The sequence below is a fragment of the Anas platyrhynchos genome, chromosome 29 (genome assembly GCF_047663525.1).
Source record: "Anas platyrhynchos isolate ZD024472 breed Pekin duck chromosome 29, IASCAAS_PekinDuck_T2T, whole genome shotgun sequence".
NCBI lineage: Eukaryota > Metazoa > Chordata > Aves > Anseriformes > Anatidae > Anas > Anas platyrhynchos.
Window position 1 is genome coordinate 1048180 of NC_092615.1, and position 19856 is coordinate 1068035.

The window sequence follows — 19856 nt, forward strand, 5'->3', positions numbered from 1 at the left end:
GGATCAAAATAACCCCTTTTTATTTTTAACGAGCTGCGTTTAAGCAGAATACTCCGCCAACCCCTCATTTGGGGGCTGACCTTACTCGGTTCCTCGAGGCACGCTGCCGCAGCGCGTCCTTCGGTGCCGGGGCTGGCGCTAACGATCCTCAGCCTCCTCTTTTGGCATTTTGGAAAAGGAGACGGCGGAGCCGTGCTGCTCAGAGCAGGGCTGGCTCGAGCTGATTCACCGGGCACCGGCAGCCTTCGTCTTCCAAGGGGGTGTGCATGGCGTGCGTGCGCTCTCGGGGGTGAGCTCCCCAAAGCGAGGCGTGCCGAGCTCCCTCGTGTCCCCTGCGAGCTGCGCTCAGGTCAGCGGCGCACGGGCTGTTCGTTTGCTCATTAATTGCTGGTTGTAGTTTGCCTCCCTCCCCGTGTGGGTGGCAGCGTGAGATGCGTCATGGCTCTCCGAGTGGGTTAAGGAGTTTTCTCTCGCTTTCTTCTTCCTCTCCTTGCTCTCCTTATTGTCTTGCACTTGCTGCCTTCATTCTGCAGTGCCCCGCTCGGTAACGCTGCGGCTGGGCTGGGTTTTAAGGTTCTTGAGCCTTTGTGCTGCCTGGAACCCTGGTGGTCATCAGGTGTCCCTGGCCTGCTCCAAACTGACCTTGATTTTTTCGTTTTCGGCTCAGGAGCCCGCGTGTGGATCAAAAAAGGAGGGGAGAAGCCAGCAAGAAAGCTGGGAGGAGAGGGAGATCTGAAAGCTGCCTGGGCTCAAGCCGATACTTGAAGGCAGACTTTTCGAGCTGAACGCTCGCTTTTCCAGGAATTTGTTTGTTTTTTCCTCTTTCTGCTCTGGTTACAAAACCCCGCTGTCCTTCTCGTACAGCTCTGAGGGATTTCCAGGGCTTGCTTCGCCCTTCGGTGAAATGCAGCTTCTTCATCTGGTGGGGATGACGGAGGTCAGCGCAGATGCCATCAGTGCTGGTTCCTGCAGCTCCTCGTTACGGGAACCCTTCCTGCTGCAGCAAATAAACCCCAACCACTTTCCTTTGCATCACCCCAGCGCGCCAGCCCCAGTTGGTGGTGCTGAAGGTGGTGCTGAGCTCCCCTTCTGGTGGTCCGGTCGCTTCCCTCGTGGCATCCCGGTGCTCTGTGGGCTCGATGCACTTGGTGCTGCCTCTCCTCCCCAAATTCCCCGTGCAGGATTTAGGATCACCTCATGTGACACCCACCTCCCGGCCGCTCTGTGTGCAGTGTCTGCAGCATCCCGAGGTGCTCAGAGGCGGCGATGAGCGAACGCACTCTATTTATTTGTGTTTCCAGCCCTCGGTGACTAATCCACCTGGGTTCTCACCCTCGTGCTCGGCGGTTGCTTTTGCCTTTTCCTCTCCAAGCGTTTCCTACTCTTACACAACGGGCTGGAGCAGCCTTCCCTCCGGCCCGCTTACCCGCGCTGACTTGCGGGTCAGGGTTCAGCTGCTAAACTGGGTCACGGCTCCTCCTCTTCCCCACGCCGCTTATAAAACATCCTCCTGCCTTTGCTGTCGCCGAGCTTACCCAGCCAACTCCTGCTCTGTCAGGAAGATAATCCGTGTAAGGCGCTTTGCTGAGTAACGCCGGGATTTCACCAAAAGTTGCGCCCTCACGAACAATCCTGCCGTTGTCTGCTAAAAGCCCCGCGTAAGCAGGATTCTTACCAAATGAATAAGTGGGGGAGAAAATGAACTTTCTCCTCTTGCAGCTCTCTCCCCCCCCGTTTTTACCTTTATTCTTCATAACTGGAAACCCCGGGATGAACCTGGGGGCAGCGCGGGCTCTGCCTTCCCGGTGGGACCGCGGCCGTGCCGAGCGCTGCGCCTGCCCCTTGCTGCTTCCCCCTGCACCCCGGCTCCAGCAGCCTTTAAGGGGCCTTTGGCAATTCCCAGAATAGGGAATTCATAGCAGAGGGCAAGGAATTATCTTGTAGTAGCTAGAGCAAATCTCCATTTAAACTATTTCATCACTTAAAAGGAGTTTTTTAAAGCCCCTCGTGGACTCATTGCGCTCCGTGGGATTTGTGCTTCTTTTTGGCCAACCTGGGCGATGCTGCAGGCAGCGGGGGCGATCCTTTTCTTGCTCCTTTCACACCAAAACCCTGCTGGGGAGGAGAAGCTGCGTGGGCTGGGATGTTCCCAGGGCAGGGCTCTGCTCCAGGCTGAATCCTGGCACACGAGGAGGAGGAGGAGGAGGACGAGGAAGAGGAGGAGGAGGATGCTCATGTGGCCGTGGAGGAGGAGAGCACGGTGCCAGGGACTCTCCTGCTGCTTCCTCGTGGGCTTTTTTTAGCAGCAGTAGTGACTGTGATACCAAAGCAGCCATCAGCCGCCCCGGCAAACCTAAACATGCATTCCTCCCGAGATACTAAATCCTGCCTTTCTGCCTTTTATTTTTAGCCTAGGAGACTCCAGGTAGCTGCAGCGCTCTCCAATTAACGTTGGTGCGCGTAGCAGCGAGGCTCCCGTGCAGCACGAGGACTTTCACTTTATAAAGCTGCCAGCCCCAGCCAGGGCCGAGCTTCAGGATTCCTAATTCCTGCCTCTTCAGGATTCCTAATTCCTGCCTTTTGATCCTCTGGTGCCGCGTGCCAGCGGGTCGAGGTGGGCTTCCACCGCTCAAGGTGTCAGAAAGCTGCCTGCCCAAATCCCCGTCCTGCTTGCCTGTTTCCTAGACTTGCAAACTACTTGGAAAAGTGCAGAAATCAGATTGGAGAAAGTGATATTTTCAAGCAAAAGGGCCACAAAACAACAAGTCTGCATCCTTTGGAAGGCAGCTTGGTTGGTGTCAGGGCTAATGGGTTAAGTGGTGGCGGTGAGGTCCAGTCTCCAGCTCGGTGGAATTTGAGGAATTGGCAATTAGCTCTTAGCAAAACAGGGCTGCTAGAAACTGCGCTTCTTGCTCGGTTAAGACCTGCCTCTTCCATACGTCTAAATTAAGTCCTGCAGACAGGCAGGAGCCGGCTGCAAACCCAGCCTGTAACGTGCCCTCAGTGCTCCGGGATTAAAAGGGAGACCAGACTGCTGCGTGCCGCTGCGCCGCGGCGTTCGTGGTGCCAGCGAGAGCGAAGGAGCCGCAGCCTTGGGACCACCTCATCCTAAAGGGACTCGGGGCTGGGACAGGCTGCACAAAAACCATCACCTCCGTGTGCCCCCTGCTCGGCACCAACCTTCCTTCTCCTCCCGCATCCCCAGCACCGGGGTCCCCCGGTGCCACCAGGGCCGTGCCGAGTCCCCTCCTCGCGGCGTGCGTGGGCAGGGCGCTGCTGGGGGAGGCTTCCCCGAGCCGCCGTGATGCAGCCCGCTGACGTACTTTCTCCTGCATCAAAGTGACGGCTGCCTGGCTGCCTCGCCGAGCCCGGCTCGTCGTCGTCGTGTGCGTGTGTTTTTTGTTTTTTTTTTTTCTCTCTTCTGTTTAATATTAAAGTACAAAGCTGTGTCAAAACCACACGCTTTTTCGCTCTTTGAAGTGGTGCTGGCTAACTGCCTGAAAAACATTCTCCAGCGGTGGTGGAAAAAATCCCATTACGCTTTACAAATATTTTTGTTTTATGTCGTCCCTTTCTTTCAGAGGCTCGACAATAGTCCTCCGGGGGCTCGGGCTCGTGTTGCTGGCAGAGGTGGCCCAGCCCCACGGCTGCTCTGCCCTTGGCGCTGCAAACGGGACTCGCGGTGAAATTTTAAAGGATAATTTGGGTTTGGGTGCCTGGTTTTGAGCCTTTCTTTGCATGCTGCTTGGTGTATTTTCCTCCTCTTTGCTGCCTAGCTCTCGGCACGCTGAGATTTGGAGGTAGCCTGGGCTTTAACACGTGCTTGGGGGCTGAAGTCCAAGGGCCTTTAAGCAGCTTGAGCGTGGTGCTGCTAACATTAAATTATGGGGTTTAGACAAAAAAAATATAATAAAATGACTGAGGTTGGGTTGTCAAAATTAATGTGGAGTTCCTGAACGGGGAGAACTGGGCTGAACTTTGCAGGGATGGGAGAGCAAGAAGGGGAACAGGATGAGCTGGGGAGCCTGGCCGGGCGTTACGCTGGTGGCGCACGGGCAGAACCGCGCTGCAACGAGCTCTGAGCGAGGTTAATTTAATTAGCCAGGGGCTCGCAACCAGCTCCTTTGCCTTTGTGCATTGCGATGCCAGGCGTGCACGCCCAGGGAGGCTTTTCTGTGATCTGTGTCCAGGCTTGGCCCCTGACAGGGGATCTCAGGGGCGCGAGGGGTCTGCTGCAGCACACCTGGGCAGGCTTCCGAAACAGCGGCGAGATGCTGCTCGGATGAGTGCAATTAGCATGAAATTGTAGGAATGCGGGCTGCAATGTACGGGCACACAGCTAGGCTGGCTCCTGAGTCATTTGAAAGGTTAAGGGACCTTTCTGCCAACCCAAAGGTCAATAAAAGCCTTCCTACAATACCCAAAATGCCAGCGCGCCTCCCTGCCGGGCGCTGCTGCTGGGTTTGGGGTTAGCGCCCAGGAAGCAGCAGCGTGCCCGGGGGCCGGGCTTTAAATGCATCAAAATTTGTTGACTGGCTCTGCATTGCTTTTTGGAAGTGGGGTCTCAGCATGGACTTGGGGTTTGGTATGTGTGTAGGGGCACAGCAGGGCTTTGCTCCTGAGCACGAGGAGCCGAATCCCCTTGGTTAAAGCCCGAGCGTGCTGCAGCCGAGGAGTGGCACGGGGTTTGACAAGCCGTGCCAGCGTGGTCCTTCATCCATTTGTGTAAACGGCCTAGAAAACGGGTAAAATTCCACTAATCCCTCTGTCAGTGAGCTTATCGGGGGATCCGAGTTTCCTGTTGCCCGTCCCCTGCTGCTCCATGCAATAAAAGGGCCGGCCGGAAAATCCCGGTGGTTCCTCTGCTGGGGCCCATCACTTGTTCCACTCTGGCTAACCTGCCTCTGCAGGGGTTAGGGTTTTCCAGTTTTGCCTCTGGCTTTTGGCTCTGTTTTGGGTCTTTAGAGCTGGAGCTTATCAACAGATGCTTTTAAGATACGTGGGTGTGATCTAAACTATAGGGACATCGGGGGAACGTGCCGGGGTGTGCGGCGGGCAGGGCGCTGATGGGCAGAGGTGTGTGTAATGCCTGCTTTATGAAAAAAAAAATAAAGTTCAGCTCTGCCTCGAGTCTCTGATCGACACACAAGGCTGGTTATAAAAAAGGCTAAAAAAGGGAGAAAGAACGAAAGAAGCTTAACGTGATTTTATCAGCCGTGGCGGGGGATCCCTGCGACAGCGGCTCGCCCTGGGAATGCTGCCGATGTGCAAAATGCTGCGTCCTGCAGGAAAGGGTAAAGGATGGATCCTTACTGCCCCGGCCTCACTGTGCCATGGGCACGGGGCTGCTCCTGGTCCTGGCACTGTCACCTTCCAGCCCTGTGCCCGAGCAGCGCTGCCGGTGCTGCCCTTCCAGGTGCTGCTGTGTGCACCAGCGGCGCGGAGGAAAAAGCTTTTGCCTTCGTCTCTCTTTCGGTTTCGGGTTAGCAGCCAGGCTCATCACTAACTTTTCTTTTTTTGCACAGCAGATTAGTTCACAGTTCAGAAATGGGAAGTTAAAAGTGCAAAACTGTGCTCCTGGACCAGGGGGGGAATAAAACCCTGAGGCAGAAGTGTCTCTGGCTTTCCACCCCAGACCTCGGGGGTGCAGGCGAGCGCACGCCGGGGATGCTCGGGGCCGGGCAGAAGGCTGGCACCTGTGCCCAGCGCTGTAAATTCAGAGGAATTTGAAAGTTCTGCATGTACACGTGTTTTCGGATCCGTAGTAGGCGATTTTCTAAATATAATCCCGGGCGCTGTGAGAGCAGTCAGCAGGCCAGAGGCTGCCCCGCTACCTGGAGGCAGCTCGCTCACGTGCCTTCTGGTAGAGCCCTCTCGCACAATTTGCAAGTTCCTTTTTTAGCCTCTCTGTTTTATTTCCAGCCCCAGCCTTTCAAGGGCAGTTCCCAGCGCCGAGTCCTTAGCTCAGCCCTGAACCTCTGCCAGGCCAACGTGACTTCTCTTCCTGTAAGAGGCACAAAAGAAAACGACCTTCTGCTTCCTCTCCCCGTCTGCCGGACAGATTCCAGGGCCCGATGTAGGAGTTGCTCCTTGTTGCAAATCCTCACATGACGCTGCAGTCATCGGCGTTACCCAAAAGACCCAGGCTTGCATGAAAACAGCCACACAGACGCTGCAGTCACATGGAGATACTGGCCTTTTCTTCCAGCCTCATTATTCGGTGGCTGAAACAAGTGCAACGTAGTCATTGGGCTGCTGGGGCCGTATCTCATCTGCAGCTGGACGCGAGCCCCTGCGTTTTTCGCTTGCATGCAGCTGACTCGGTGGAGGTGGAGGGAAGGGAGCCAGCAGCTCTGCAGGGCCTTTGTGAGCCTGCCGGGCACCGTTTTGGCCTCTGTCGCCGCATCGGTGATGAAAACAAGATGAGAAAGCCGGGAGGAGAAAGTCACAAGACTGCTCCCGGAGCGGGGCGTTTTGTGGACGTAGGGAGAAAACATCACAGTGTGCCCCTCATGTGATGTGTCTGCTGCAAAAGGGCATCGCCTCTGCGGTGGAATTACGAGGCGCTGTCCCCAGGATGCAAACAAGTGGCTCCGTGCCTGGCTGGCAGTGACAGCACGGTCCTGATGGGTGTCCCCGAGCCATCCGGGGTCGTTCAGCAGCACCGGTGTGGGGTCACGGCTCTGAATCCTCGCCTTGGGTTTCTTTCTCAGCCTTCGTTAGCACGAGGCTGCTAATTATGCAGGGAGGGGGATCTTGCTTTTTGCATTAGCAGAGAAACGCCTGCATTGAGCCGCGTGCTGCAAACACCAGCTCCAGCCTCTGAGCTCTGAGGGTGCTGGAGTCGGACCCATGCTGAGCTGGGGGGCACTGCTGGGTCCATGGGGGCTGCAGCACCGGGGGCTCAGCTCCTCCGTGCATGCCCCTGAGATGCACCCAGGGTCCCAGCAATTTCACATAATTCTGTCCTGAACCCCTTTCCTCCTTGCCCGTGGCTGCAGGTAGCTGTCCCCACGTGGGATATTAACACGAGCAGGGATCGTGTTTGCTTCGAGTCAGGGTCACTGCAGGATGCTGGGGGGTGAGGGCAGTGGCCAGGGCTCTTTTCTCGCCTCTTGAGGTCTGCACTCGCTGTCTGGACACATTGCCCGTGGCTGTCAAGCCGCCGCATTTCTTAATCTCTGTTGCAACGTCGACGTTTCTTTAGCAACTCCCTGTCTAGGCGCTGTTTTTCAGGGCACGGTCGCCTTGATTCATTGATGGCACCATCGTGTCTAGAGGCTCGTAGGCTCCATCCCTTGAAGTCGGTGCTGTTGCTCCACTCCAGCCCCGTTCGCAGGCAGCTCTGCAGCTTTCGGTGACTCCGCGGAGAGAAGCCGCGCGCGCCCAGCTCCGTCCTCGAGTTTCAGGTGGGGCGGGCGCATCAGATTTCCTCGCTGAGTCAAGCTGCAACCGCTACGACCTGAATTCACCATCTCAGAGCTGCTCGGTGCTCGTTCTGCTCACACCATCACCCCAGGAGAACTTGCAATGAGTAACCTCGCCCGCAGCCTCGCAGTGGAAGCACGGTGCCTTTGCAAAGCTCAAAGCACAAAAAACTTCTTCGCCCGGCCGTCGAGCGAGCAGGCGTGACCCAGATGTGACCAGAGCAGATGCAGGGAGCAGAGAGGTGCTGTTGTTTTCTTGCGGCTGTTCCCTGGCAATAATTGCATTGCAAAGCAAAGGAAAATATTTTCGTGAGCAGCTCACGCTGAAGATTTCATCTGGGAACCTGGCAAACCAGCTCTGCTGTGCTCTGACCGGGCTGAAGCAAGGCCCGGCCAGACGTGTTCCAAGCTCTGCTAGCTGAAATGTGCTAAAACCCTGCAAAGAAATGTTCTTTAAAGACCCCTCAGGGGTTGTTATCTGCCTGCTGGGAGATACCTGGCTGGTGGAGCAGCCAGGAATGGAGCACGAAGCGTGCAGCTTTGTTTTAACCAGATGGTGGCTGACTCCCCTCCTCGCTCCCCAGTTCCCGGTGTTATCATTTAGGCTGTTCCTATCTTCACTTCAGACGACCTTTTTTTCCTAGGCAGGAGGTGAAGATAGCACCGGGTTTTGAAACGGGGCAGGCTGAAAACAAAAAAGCAAAGCAAAAAAAAAGCAAAGCAAAAAAAAAGCAAAGCAAAAAAAAAGCAAAGCAAAAAAAAAAAAAGCAAGGCTTTGTGCAGCAGAGGCTGTGCAATCCTCTGGCCCTTGGGGCCAACCTCTTCGTCACCCCCGATGGTGGTCAGCAGGAGCAGAGCGCTGAGGACGCCCTGCTTTTGGTAATGTGGCTTCAGAAATGTTTTCTGGACGGACGAAGTGTAGAGCAATGTTCTGACAGCTGAAAATACCTCGTGATTTATGGGCTTTCTTTGGAAGCTGTCTGAGATGTGCTGTAGCCAGCTCTCTATCAGCCCTCTTAAATTGCACAAAAGAGGCTAAAATGCTCTTGGCTCCCATTTTCTAGGAGTTTTTTTTTTGTCTTTACTACACCAAGGCTCATCAGCGAGCTCGTCAGCACTTTTCTTGTTTGCTCAGCATCAGCTGGATGCAGCTTCCCAGTAGGGCGAGCCTTGCCTAGAGAACATTCGTACGAAGAGCACCGCTTATCTCCCTGCGCCTGAACAGAAGGCAGATCATTTTTTAAGCAAATATTTTTGTCCTAAGCTCAGGGGAGTTGTTTTTCCCGAGCTTGATGGCTGCAAATTCACCCTTTGTGCAGAGCCGGGCATGAAGCTGAGCCCCACACAGGCAAACCCCTGGTGGGTACCACATCTCCTGCGGGTGCTGTCTCCCGTTGCAGTCTCTCTGCTGCTGATGTCCCAGGGGATGAATCCCCAGAGCCACGTGCAGCACAGGTCCTGCTCCTGGCTTTGATCTCTGAGGCTGCAGAAAGCGAGCTGAAGGGGGAGACGTCACCGCGGACTGCTCAGACTGCTCGGCCTCAGCGCAGGAACAAGTCTGCAAGGGAGGAAATCGGCCTCGAGTCCCTCTTTGAAGGCCAGACGAGCGAGGGTGACGCCGGAGCAGCTGGCCCCCGCGTCTCCACGCAGGATAAATCGTCCTCGAGAGCACCGGGTGACCTCAGCCCAGCCTGCGGAGGAGCAGTCCCCGCGGTGACTCCGAACCGCGCTGCCCGCGGACAGTCTGCAGAACTCATCAAAGGTTAAATTAGAGCCAGAGCTGCTCCCCTGGCTTATTCAGACGTGTGTGGGACCAGACGTCTGCCTTGTGCCTTCCTCCTCCCCGCTGACGGCGGCGCCGTGCCGGGGGAGCCGGGGGAAATGCCCCCGTCCCCATCCGAGGCAGCTCGACAATGAGCCCAGGTTTGCTCTCCCCGGGGCTGGCAGCCTATTTTTGGCTGCCTCGACACGCTGTTTGAATGCCCTGTGTGTCAGAGCTGCCGTCGGTGCAGGGAACAAGCCCTGCTTCTCTTTCCATAGCATTAAAAAAAAAAAAAAAAAAGGTAGCTCAGGGGCACATTGTGCTGGGAAGGCTCCTAACGGCTCCCTTACCCCGATTATTTACCCGCTCCCTATCTTCTCAAGCAGCATTGAGCAAGCCGAGCCCGGCCATACAATGAGCATATTGTAGCCTGTGGTTCTGATGTAATTCCTACCAAACACTCTTTCCACAATGAAAACTTTAAGTTGCTTGAAACCAGGCTCCTTGCCCCCTCCGTCCCGGCGTGCAGAGCTGTGTCAAGTCCCAGCAAACACGCTCGCCTCTCGCCAGCAGAGGCTAAAATAAGCACAGTGCTCCAGGGAAGGGTATTCCTCAGCGTTCGCCCTGAATTCTTATTTTAGGGCTTTCTTGTAATCTTGCTTCAGCTCCTTGCGGCTGCCACGGGATCCTATTTTTGGGGAGAGGCAAAATAAGCTGGAGATAAGGAGAAGCACTGGGGGGGCTTTACCCCAAGGCTCCCCGGGGGCAGGGGGAGTGCTCGAGGTGCTGCTGCCTCTCCCGGAGGCTCGGGAAGGAGACTTGCAGTGATAAGGGAGCTTTTATAGGTCTGGGAATTTTATCTGCACATTACAGCCACCGGAGCCTCTGAGTGTGTGTGCGGCGGGGACCTTTAACAGCCACGCGCTGCTGATTGGGAAATTCTCCGCTGCTTTCTCTACCAAAACACCGCAAGCTCTGCCAGCTGACTCAGACCCGTGCCCTCACCCGTGTTTTGTTTCCTTTGCCCTTTTTAAAGACTCCGGCATCTCCCCATCCCATTTCCAGTGTGGTTTCGGGCCCCCCAGGTGGGAAGCAGGAGGCTGGGGCAGGGCAGGGACCAGAAGAGGAGAGGAGCGCACGCGGTGCCCACGCTCCCCCATCCGTGCTGGGGTTTCTCCATCCCCTCTTGATGCTGTTCGGGTTTGGGGGAAGGCTCAGGCAGCCCTGCGAGGCGCAGGGTTCTCCTTTTTGGGGTGTAGAAAGCTCAGGAGTCATTTCACGACCTGCCACCCACTCAGCCCCCGGGGGAGTCGCAGCAGCCGCGACCGCAGGCTCAGCCGGAGGCTGCTCGCTCGGCGGCGGTGCGGATAATGCTCTCAAATCACCCGATCCCGCAGCAAAATTGCCTTTTGTACACGAGGCTGATGGGTTTGTGTGAGCCCCCCGGGGTGCCCTGCGTACCCTCGTAAAGGAGGGAGCTTGCACCGAGCTTCCCCTGCTGCTCCCAATGCCCTGAGCGCTGCCGCCCGCGGCCGTTCCCAGCTCGGATCTGTGCGGCTCTGGGAAGCTCTCAGGAAGCTTTGTGACACTCAGCCTAAACTTCCCTTCCTTTTATCTCCTTCTATAACTTCTTGCAGCGGTGCCACCGTGCAGCCCGGCTTCCTGCTTAGTCTCCGTTGGCCTCGCTTCAATGCGGGGCTGCTATCAGGAGCTCCCAGGCCAGGACAAACCCCGCGGTGGTCTAGCCAGGATGTACAGATTTAGTCCTCGGTCTGCCAGCTGAAATCAGTAAATCAGGGCCTCCTTCGGGCCAGAATTGAAGACGTGAGCGTGTGTTTGATGAGCGGCGCGGTGGAGCTGCAGAACCGAAAGCGCTCGAAGCGGGGGAAGTTTGGGGCTGGTTTCGAAGAGCACGGAGGAAGTTTTGGGCCCGTCCACCTGAGGAGGAGGCAGAAATGCTGCCGAGGAGATGGGCTGGGCACCTGGGGCTGCTGAGAGCCCGTGGTGGTGTCTGCAGGCATCCTGCAGCTTTACTCATCTCGGGCAGGAGGGGAAGCTGCAGGTGAAGGGAGCAGACTCAAAGCGAGAGCGCGGTGTGGGGCAGGGATGGGAGGTTTTGGGGTGCAAAACCCCAAAAGCCCTGCAGCAGCCCTGGCACTGCTGACACGCACATGGCAGTGCTGTAAGGGCTGGGGCTGCTTTTCTGCTCCTTGCTGAGCACTCCTGCAGGTCCCGTGGCCACGCACCCTGCGGCCGCTTCTTGCAGCAGAGCTCCCGTGGCAGCCACGAGCTCGCAGTGCTTTGTGTGCAGAGCCAGTTGGGGTTTTCCCCTCCGTGCACTTCGTGTGCTGAGTGAACTGACCAGAAATGCAGGCAGGATGAGGACGGAGCAGACCTGGCAGCACGAGTTCGGATTTATGCCGCGCTCATCCCATCACAGCCCCTGGGCACCTCGAGCAAAGCCCCGCTTTGGTTTCTGCTCTAAATGATAAACCGGAGCGTTTATTTTGTTTTTGGCCATCCACACCATCCGTGGATGAGTGCAGGAGCCCAGCAGAGCCTCCTGCATTGCTCCTGCCCACCGAGCACAGAGCTTGGGAACCTGCAGCCCAAAAACCCTGCCCGAAATCTGCCCTAGCTGGGTGGCAGGCGCTGGGTGCCGACTGGGGGTGACAACCGATGTGAATACCTTTGCACTCTGCTGTTATGTTTTGTTTTTGTTTTTTTTTTTTTTTTTAAAAAGGCACGGTCTAAAAATAAGCGTGGAGCTCTGCGGTGACTCACGGTGCCCGGTGCCGCACAGAGGCGCTGATTGTGTGTAATTGCCCTGCCCGAGGAACCACCCAGCCGGCGCCGGAGCTGCTGCAGATGGGGTGGAGAGGAGGTGGGGGCCGCATCCAGACCACCGGGGGGGCTCGGGCTGAGCTCTCCCGGCAGGTGCATCCCAGGGGATTTGCGCTCTCGGCCAGGCAGCCCTTTCCTTTCACGGGAAGGAAACTGAGAAATTGAGCTCTGCATCTCCAGGGATGCTTCTCCTTCCCAAATCCTTGGTCTCTCAGCTGCCCTAGTTTCATTTCAACACACTTCAGCAATTAATGGGATTTCTAGAGGCAGAGCTGAGCCGGGCTGGCACCTTGGAGGCTGCAGCGGGGACTTTGTGCCCTACAAGACGTGGCCCGGTTCCAGCCTGCTGGAGCCGTGATTTACCTGGGCAGGGACAACGTCCGGAGGGACAGTTTGTAACTGGAGGAGCTTCTGGGCACTCCTGGTACGTGTTTATTGCTTCGGCTCCCCTGCCCTGTGCTGCCCGTGCTCTTTGCGCTCCCGGTGCCGCAGAACGAGGCAGTGGAACGGAGCCAGGCGGTGTAAACGTGGGATGAACCTGTCCTGAGCAGAGCTTCCCCCCCCTGCGCCTTGAAGGCAGCGTTTCCCTGTCCTCCGGGACTGCTCCTCGCCACGCTCTCCCCGAGTATTGTCCCGCGCCATAGAAATCTGGAGGTCTTAAAGAAGGAAAAAAAAAAAAAAGAGGAAAAATTGCTGCACTCAGGAAAAAATTCAATAGCTCATTCAGCTGTTAAGCTACTGATGCAGGAAGTGTAAAAGAAAAATGGAGCCTGCTTTGTTCTGCCCAGACAAGGAGTAAATGCCATCGCCCTAACAGCCTTTTTCTGTTCCAAAAAAGCATGAGGTCATCTCCAGAAGCAGGAACCGCCGGGCGGGTTTGTGCTGGGTTACCAGCGCCGGGCTCCCCTGGCCCCAGTGCTGCTGGGGGGGGTTTGGGAGCAGCCCCGGGGAGTTTTTGGGCAGCTTCTGAGCTGCCACGGGCCCTTGTGTGCCCACCCGTGGGTGCGCTCGGGGACCGGGTCCTGCAGCAGCTGCATGGAAGCGTGGCACTGCTGCCTTTTTCTTGCTAAAGCTGGGTGATTTGGGGCAATACTCCTTGATTTGGGGGTGCAGACCCGCTCGTTAGCTGCTTGAGTACTCGGTGCATCCCTTCCAGCTTGTTTTTCAGACAGATCCTGGATGTCGAGTCCCACCGAGGGAATCTCCTCGCGTCGCACCCTCGAGCACCGTGCGTTAAATGCCCCAAGTTGTGCCTTGAAGCCTCTCCTCTGCTGCTGCCCTGTGCTCTCTGTGCACGCTGGGCTGCCCTCAGGCCACCAGTCAGTATAAATTCAGCACTGCAGTGTCACGGATGGCTTCATGCACCTTTTTGGGACTGCAGGGTTGGTGCCACCGCTCAGCGACACGGGGACCCTTTGCAGCGCATGCAAAATGCTGCAGCAAAACGCTGCTGGAGCTCGTGGGCATTTCAGTGGAAACTTTGGTCAAAAGTTGCTCCAGGAGCATGTTCTCTGCCCCTGAGCATCTCTCCGGCTCCCTCCTTCAGCACGGGCTTGCAGCCCACCCCAGTAGCTCGTCCCCCCGGCTCCTGGTGTGGAGGACACCCAGAGGACGCCCGGAGGATGCCCGGAGGATGCCCGGGTATGGCCACAGGAGCTGCTGGAGCTGCTGGGCACCAGGAGGTGCATTCTTCAGATGCTTTTCATCAGGGATTTCCATCGCCAGCGACCTCATGGCTGTTTTTATCTTTTTTTTTGGGGGGGGGGGGGGAAGAGACAGGAGCAGCACAACCAGCAGTTGCTCAGATGTTGGCTTGTTTATTTAGCCTGTTAGGAGTGGCTGCTCCCAGCTATGAGAAGCATGGGAAGAATTCTGCAAGGAGAGGGATCAGTGCATATTTCTTGCCTAGCGTCACGCTTCCTGCCAGCAGGCTGGAGAGGCGGCGGGTGGGAGCGTGCAGGTGGCAGCGCTGGCTTAGGAGAGAAAAGGCTTTGTTGGAGCGGCGTGAGCGATGGGCAGCGCCGGCTGCCAGCCTCGTGGGGCTGCCCGGCACGTCTCACAGCTCGGGGGCACGTTACAGCAAGCCTGGCTTTTTGCTGACACCTCCGTGGGCAGCAGTTTCGCCCTCGTTGTGTCCCCCTCCAAGCCCCGGCGTGATATTTCGGGGCACGGTGGCACCGGGTGGGTGGCGCGAGGCCGGCGGTCCCCGCGGTGCCCCCGCCAGGACAGAGCGAGGTCCGGGCTGAGCCTTCCCACGCCGGGAGGTGGAGGAGAGGAACGAGAGGGCAAAAACCCTGCGTGGAGCCTGGCTGGGAGGCTGAGCTGGAGGCGGCCGCTGTGCCAGGAGCCGCTGCTGAGTCACGGCTCCTCCACGGGCGGCTGCTGCACGCGGCTGACTCAGGGGCCGCGCTGCTTGCGCTGCAGCAGCCAAAATCGCGCCGCCTTCGCCATCTACCTGGTACATGGAGAGCCAGCTGATGCAAAAACGCCTCCCGTGCCCGCCCGCGTTGACGTCAGGGGGCTGCACCGAGATGGTGCCGGGGGGGGCAGGCGCAGGGCAGCCCCATGAATGCCCTCCAAGCGCCCGCCTCGGTGGAAGCAGCGGGGTACCCGCAGTGCCAGGAGCACCCTGCTTGTGAACAGCACAAACCCTTTTTGCTGGGAACGTGAGGAATGTGAATGTAAGGCCTCTGCTTGTGCCACTCGTGCTGCTGGGATCCGTTACTGGGATCCTTCCAGTTCTTCTGTTTAATAACAAAACCGATCTCCTGGGGCACGATGTGATTTTCCTCGAGGCAGAGTCTGAACTGGTGCAGGACGCCGTTGGGAGCATCCCCGCGTGCTTTCGGTTCATAACACGCACACCGGTTTGAAACAGCAAATCCCCATCTTCCCAGAATTTGTCCCGACCTCACTGGTGGGACTCTGTCCTCCCCTGCTCTTCCCAAAAATAGGCAGAAGCTCATGGGGTGGCTGCGCCACAGCCAAATCCTAGCTCGGGACTTGGTTGCTTCATTCTCGGGGTTGCTCTGTCCCTCGCCGTGCTCCCGGCTGGCTCCCTGCCTGCGTGCTGCAAGACCTCGAAACCTTTCATCACTGCCTCTTGTCAGCCGAGACCTTGAAACACCTCTGGATAGCAGCGCCGCAATGCTCGCGCGTTCTCCTGCTTTTCACCTTCCCCTGTAGCTCTTTAACTCACCGCAGCAGTGGTTTTCCTGCACTGCCCTACAGCCGTGGAGGTGCGGAGCCTCGCTGCAGCTCCCTGAGTGCCTCCACAGCCTGGGTTCAGCCCTCCGGTGAGCCCGGCCAGAGGAGCAGGGAAGGGGGAAGGCAGCCGGCACCTCGCAGGCACCGCGATGACTTCAGCCCCGCTGGAATTGCTCACACAGCCCGAACAACTCCTGAGTTAACGCTGTGCTAATCCAATGGAGGGATGTCCAAAACAAGCACCAGGAGGGGAGCAGCCTGCCCCGGGGAGGTGCAGAAACACCGAAGCGTTCGCCCCTCTTGCAGGAAGGAAGCCGGGGCGTGTGCGTGTGTTGGTGACATGATGGGGACAGGAGGATGCGCACGAGACCTGGCTGTCCCGACCGTCCCCGTGCTTCCCCTGCAGGCCCGGCACAGCTGGCACCTCCCTGTGCATCTCCAAGTGCAGAGCGAGTGAAAACACGAAGCTCGGAAGGGGGACACCCTGGCTGTGCCCCTTGTGTCACCCTGATTTGCACCGCGTGCACCTTTCTCCAGCACGCTTCTGCCTGGCTGCTTTCCAGACACCTTCACCTCGCCGGTTCCTTACGCAGCCGGCTGCCGAGTGACATCTTCAAAGTTTGCTTTGGCTTTAAAAAAAACCCTCCCAAGGACGCCCTTTGCGTGCCACGCAGCGACCCACTGGATCTTCTTTCCGTGCTGAGGGCTTCCAGTCGTTAATGACGCGCTTAGTTAATTATTCACCGGGGTGCAGGAGCTGGTTGTGAAGTCCTGCCAGGCGGAGACGTCCCGCAGCACCGCCGTGGTTGTACCGGGTCCCCCAGCACGTGCCATGGTCAGGGCCTCAGCACCAGCTCTCGTCGTGGAGAGCTCCTGGGTCCTCCCGGGGTCCCACGCAGCAGCGGTGGCCAAGAAGGGAGCAGAAGAAGTTGCAGCTTTGGGGTTTGTTGCCATAAAACCTCCAGCTCCGTGCCACTGACGCTGCTCTGTGCGCTCGGACGAGGCAGGGCGCGTCGCTGTTCCCAGCAGTGGGGTCTCGCCGGGTGCCAAACTGCAGCACAGGGCTCCCGTCGGCACAGGAGCAAGGGCAGGGAGGTGCCTGCACCTTCTGGGTGCCGTGCCCACCGAGCAAAGCGTCCTCTGATTTACACATCTTGCTTTTCAAGGACTAACCCCACCATAGTTCAACGCCACCACCACGCAGCAGCGCGTCCCCATGTCCGTGGGGCTCTGTGGGGCCGGCACCGGGCTGTGCCTCTCGCCCCGGCACGGCGCTGCCGCGGGCCCACAAGTTCCTTTAAGGAGCCTGCCTTGGGCTGATTCATCATCCTTGTTCCATAAACAGGAAGCTGGAAAAGTACAAGCAGGTGATGCTGCGCTGTTGCAAACACAAATTACAGCCCAGTGCTTGTGTTTTTTGTTGTGTTTTGTTTTTTTTTTTTTTTTTTCTTTCCTCCAGCTGCCTGCTGGCTCCTTACCCAGGTGAGGAGCTGTTTTATCAATGAGCAGCGGACTTTGCCAGGACGAGGTCCGTCGAGTTGATGGTGTGGTTGTAGGAGCGGCGTGACGTGGAGGCGGCTCCGTCCCCTTCCTGCCGCTGCCTGCGCTGTTTGCAGTGCCCTGAGATAACTGCTCGGCACGCAGCGGGCATTTATTAGGGCATGCAAATGAACAGGGGATAACCACGAGTTGCTGCTCGCAAGCCAGCTGCCCAACGAGCCAAACCTGCCTGCTTTTTCCAGGGAGAAATGAGAGGAGAATTGAGGCAGCACTGGCACAGCCGATGGCCGGGTTTGTGCCGGGGTCGCTGGGCACGGCTGCTGGAGCGCAGCTCTGCAGCCCGGAGGAGCTCGGGGGCTGCAGCACTCGCTGCTGCAGGAGCCAGCTGTCTGCCAGGTGAAGCATCCCGACCTGGAGGTGCTGCTTTCTCCTGGAAAAGAATCTTTTTCTTGCATCATTCGGAAATGGGAGCAGGGGAGGAGGCTCCTTGCCCAGGACCCCTCCTGCTTCTTCCTTCCAGTTTGCGCAGCACCAAACCTCGTTGCAGCAGCCCGTGCCGCCCTGAGTAACGCCTCCCAGGCCTCGAGGGACAGAGGTTCCCAACCTCTGGTGGGCAGAGGTGAGGCTGCTGCAGCCTCTCCTGCTCCCCAGGTATTTTTTGCCCCGGGGCTGTCGGGCAGGGACCTCTGAGGCCACCTCTGCAGCCGCCCCGTGCGGACAGCGGCACGGGAGAAGGATCCTGGCTCGGTGCTGCAGCCCCCGCCTTTGTCCCACGCCTACAGCCACAGCGATGGATTAGTCAGTGCCAGGTCACTCCGGTCCTGCAGACAAACTTCCCCTGGTGCTTCTTGCCCTTTCCTGGGAAGGCTCTGTGACCGCCTGGCATCTCCCTGCCGGGGCTCCCTGCCTGGTGGCGGCAGGGACCCGGCCCCACCTTTCTTACTCAAAGCCTTTATTACTCCGTTATTTTCAGGAACAATTTGCAAACTTACAGGTTGATAGCACAGATCTGAGTCAGACGGTATCAAACATTTCTAGTTGACTCTCTGAGTCTCACGGTGCGGAGGAAATCCTGGCAGAAGCAAGGGCCGGGGCAGGGCTGAGCGAGGCAGCGGGGAAATGAAAAGTGAGGGTGAGCACCCAGGGCGAGCACTGTCCCCGTCCTGCTCCCTGCCTGGCTCGCTGCAGTCATCACGTGGCAGGTTACCCCGGCTGGAAAATCTCTGTTGGTGTTTCCAGCCCCTTTCCTGAACGCGTTTTGGCAGGACTTTCTGCAGAAAACGCTGCGTTTTTCCCCTCTCGTCGGCAAGTTTCTTTTTTTAATCCAAAAAAAAAAAAAAGAAAAAGCCCCAAAAAAGAGCACTAAGAGTGCTGTTAAGAGGAAAGGAGAACTTGCAGCGAAATCAGGAAGCCTTTGGTTGCTGCCACCAGCTGAGAGCCCGCGGGAGCCTCCTGCACGTGGCCGTTGGGGTGAGGACGGGCGCGTGGTGCCGCGGCTGTGGCGGCGCGGTGCCAACCCCGCTCTCCCCTCCTTGTTTTGCAGTGTTCTCGCGTGCTGGGGCCTAGAGCCGATGGCAGACAATGTCAACAACTAACAACATAGCCCAGGCCCGCAAGCTGGTGGAGCAGCTCCGCATCGAGGCCGGCATCGAGAGGATCAAGGTGAGCGCAGCGCACAGGCTGGCACGGGGCGGGAGGGATCCGTGCGAGGGCTTTGGGGATTTCCCTGTGCGTGCTGCACGGTGTCTCCAGCCCTGGTGTTGCAGCTCGTCCTGACAAAAACCCTTCCTGCAGCACTGTTTGTACCCAAGAGGTGAGATCACGGCACAGGGAGCTTCTCCTGGAGCCTGGGGCATCAGAGGTGACCGCACCGTCCGGGGGCTGTGGGCTCCTGGAGGTGAAGGCACCAAAACTGCAGGGGCCAGAGCCAGCAAAGCCAAACCCCTGGGCTGGGTGTGTGCTTCTGTGTGTTACAACCTCATTTCCCCATCTTTTTGCTCCATATCTCCGCTGCCCTTTGCATCTTCTCTCGGAAAGTCTCTGCCTGTGCACTTCCTTCCCAGCTGCTGCTGTTTTTCCCTTTCCTTTCAGACGCAGAGTGACGGAGGCATGCGCTCACTTCTGCTTTCAGGCACGTTTGGGGTGGAACTAGGGAAAGTTAATTCAGCACCACAGCTGTCCTGGAGAGAGAACTGGGGTCTCACAGCCACGCTGTCCCCCGAGGGGCAGCACTGGGTCCTTCGGCAGTTCCCTCCCTATTCTGGGAACCTCCTGGGCGATTGTGAGCTCTGGGAGCAGCTTTGCTGGGGACAAATATTGACATGTGGGCAACAGGGCTCAGGCGCTGTCACTCCCTGGCCACAACCCTGCACCCCCATCTCAGGGGGACACCCCGAGGGGCTTGGGATGCTCAGAGGAACCGGGAGCAGCCGGAGGGAGGCAGGAGCAGGAGGCAAAAGCTGTCGGTGGAAGCTCCCTTGGCAGTGAGAAGTGCAAAAGAAACCCCCGTGCACGGCGACGAGAGGCACAGGAAGAACGAAACGCTGTAAAATCCCTAGGTGTGAAATCCACCTGCCAGTTTTTAATTTAGCATCTCCCGGTCCCAAGATGTTTTCTTTGACTTTCAGTCCCTGCTCCGTCTGCAGCAGCAGGTCCTCTGCCATCTGCGTGCAGGAGGAGCTGCTGCTGCTTTGAATATCTGTTTGCTTTTCAGCCAGCCTGAGGTTTTGTAGCTGTTTTTAGGGCCACCAGTTTCCAGACTCGGGCGAAGCACCCATCAGAGAGGCCATTTTAGGGAAGACAAAATAAATTACAGGTCTTCCCCGGCCGAGACGTTGCTGACTCTCCTCGGGATGACTGTGTCTCCGCTCAGGATCCCAAAGTGTGCGCGCCGGGGAGGAGGCAGGGTGTGTGTATACTTAGCGACCTTTGTAGCTGTGACTATCTTAAATGCTTTGCTGGGAAAGAACAACAGCGCTGGGACCGCAGCACGCTGCTATTTGGGCTGAGCGGGGAAGACGTGCTGTCTGGGCGAGCTTTCAATAAATCCTAAATCCACAAACCCTGCTCCGAAGGGAGCGTGCCAGGCCAGGCAGCTCCCCGAACACGGCGTCAGA

General features: G+C 57.7%; 1 protein-coding gene across 20 annotated transcripts in view; it reads left to right on the plus strand.

Moving 5' to 3' along the window:
- Positions 1-19856, plus strand: part of GNG7 (G protein subunit gamma 7) — a 63014-nt gene that overhangs the window by 37197 nt on the left and 5961 nt on the right. For 13 of the 20 annotated variants that reach the window (XR_011805299.1, XM_038169003.2, XM_072029351.1 and 10 more), the window contains one exon: positions 18284-18402. Coding sequence is in view for 19 of the 20 variants with exons in the window: in XM_038169003.2 (XP_038024931.1) it covers positions 18322-18402 (81 nt within the window). In the remaining variant the exon portion in view is untranslated. Of the gene's footprint in view, positions 1-5984; positions 6007-6644; positions 6668-9164; positions 9190-9326; positions 9351-12051; positions 12074-16582; positions 16608-17850; positions 17873-18283; positions 18403-19856 lie in introns of those variants that run through there. The other 7 variants (XM_072029352.1, XM_072029367.1, XM_072029354.1 and 4 more) reach the window with 7 other exon arrangements.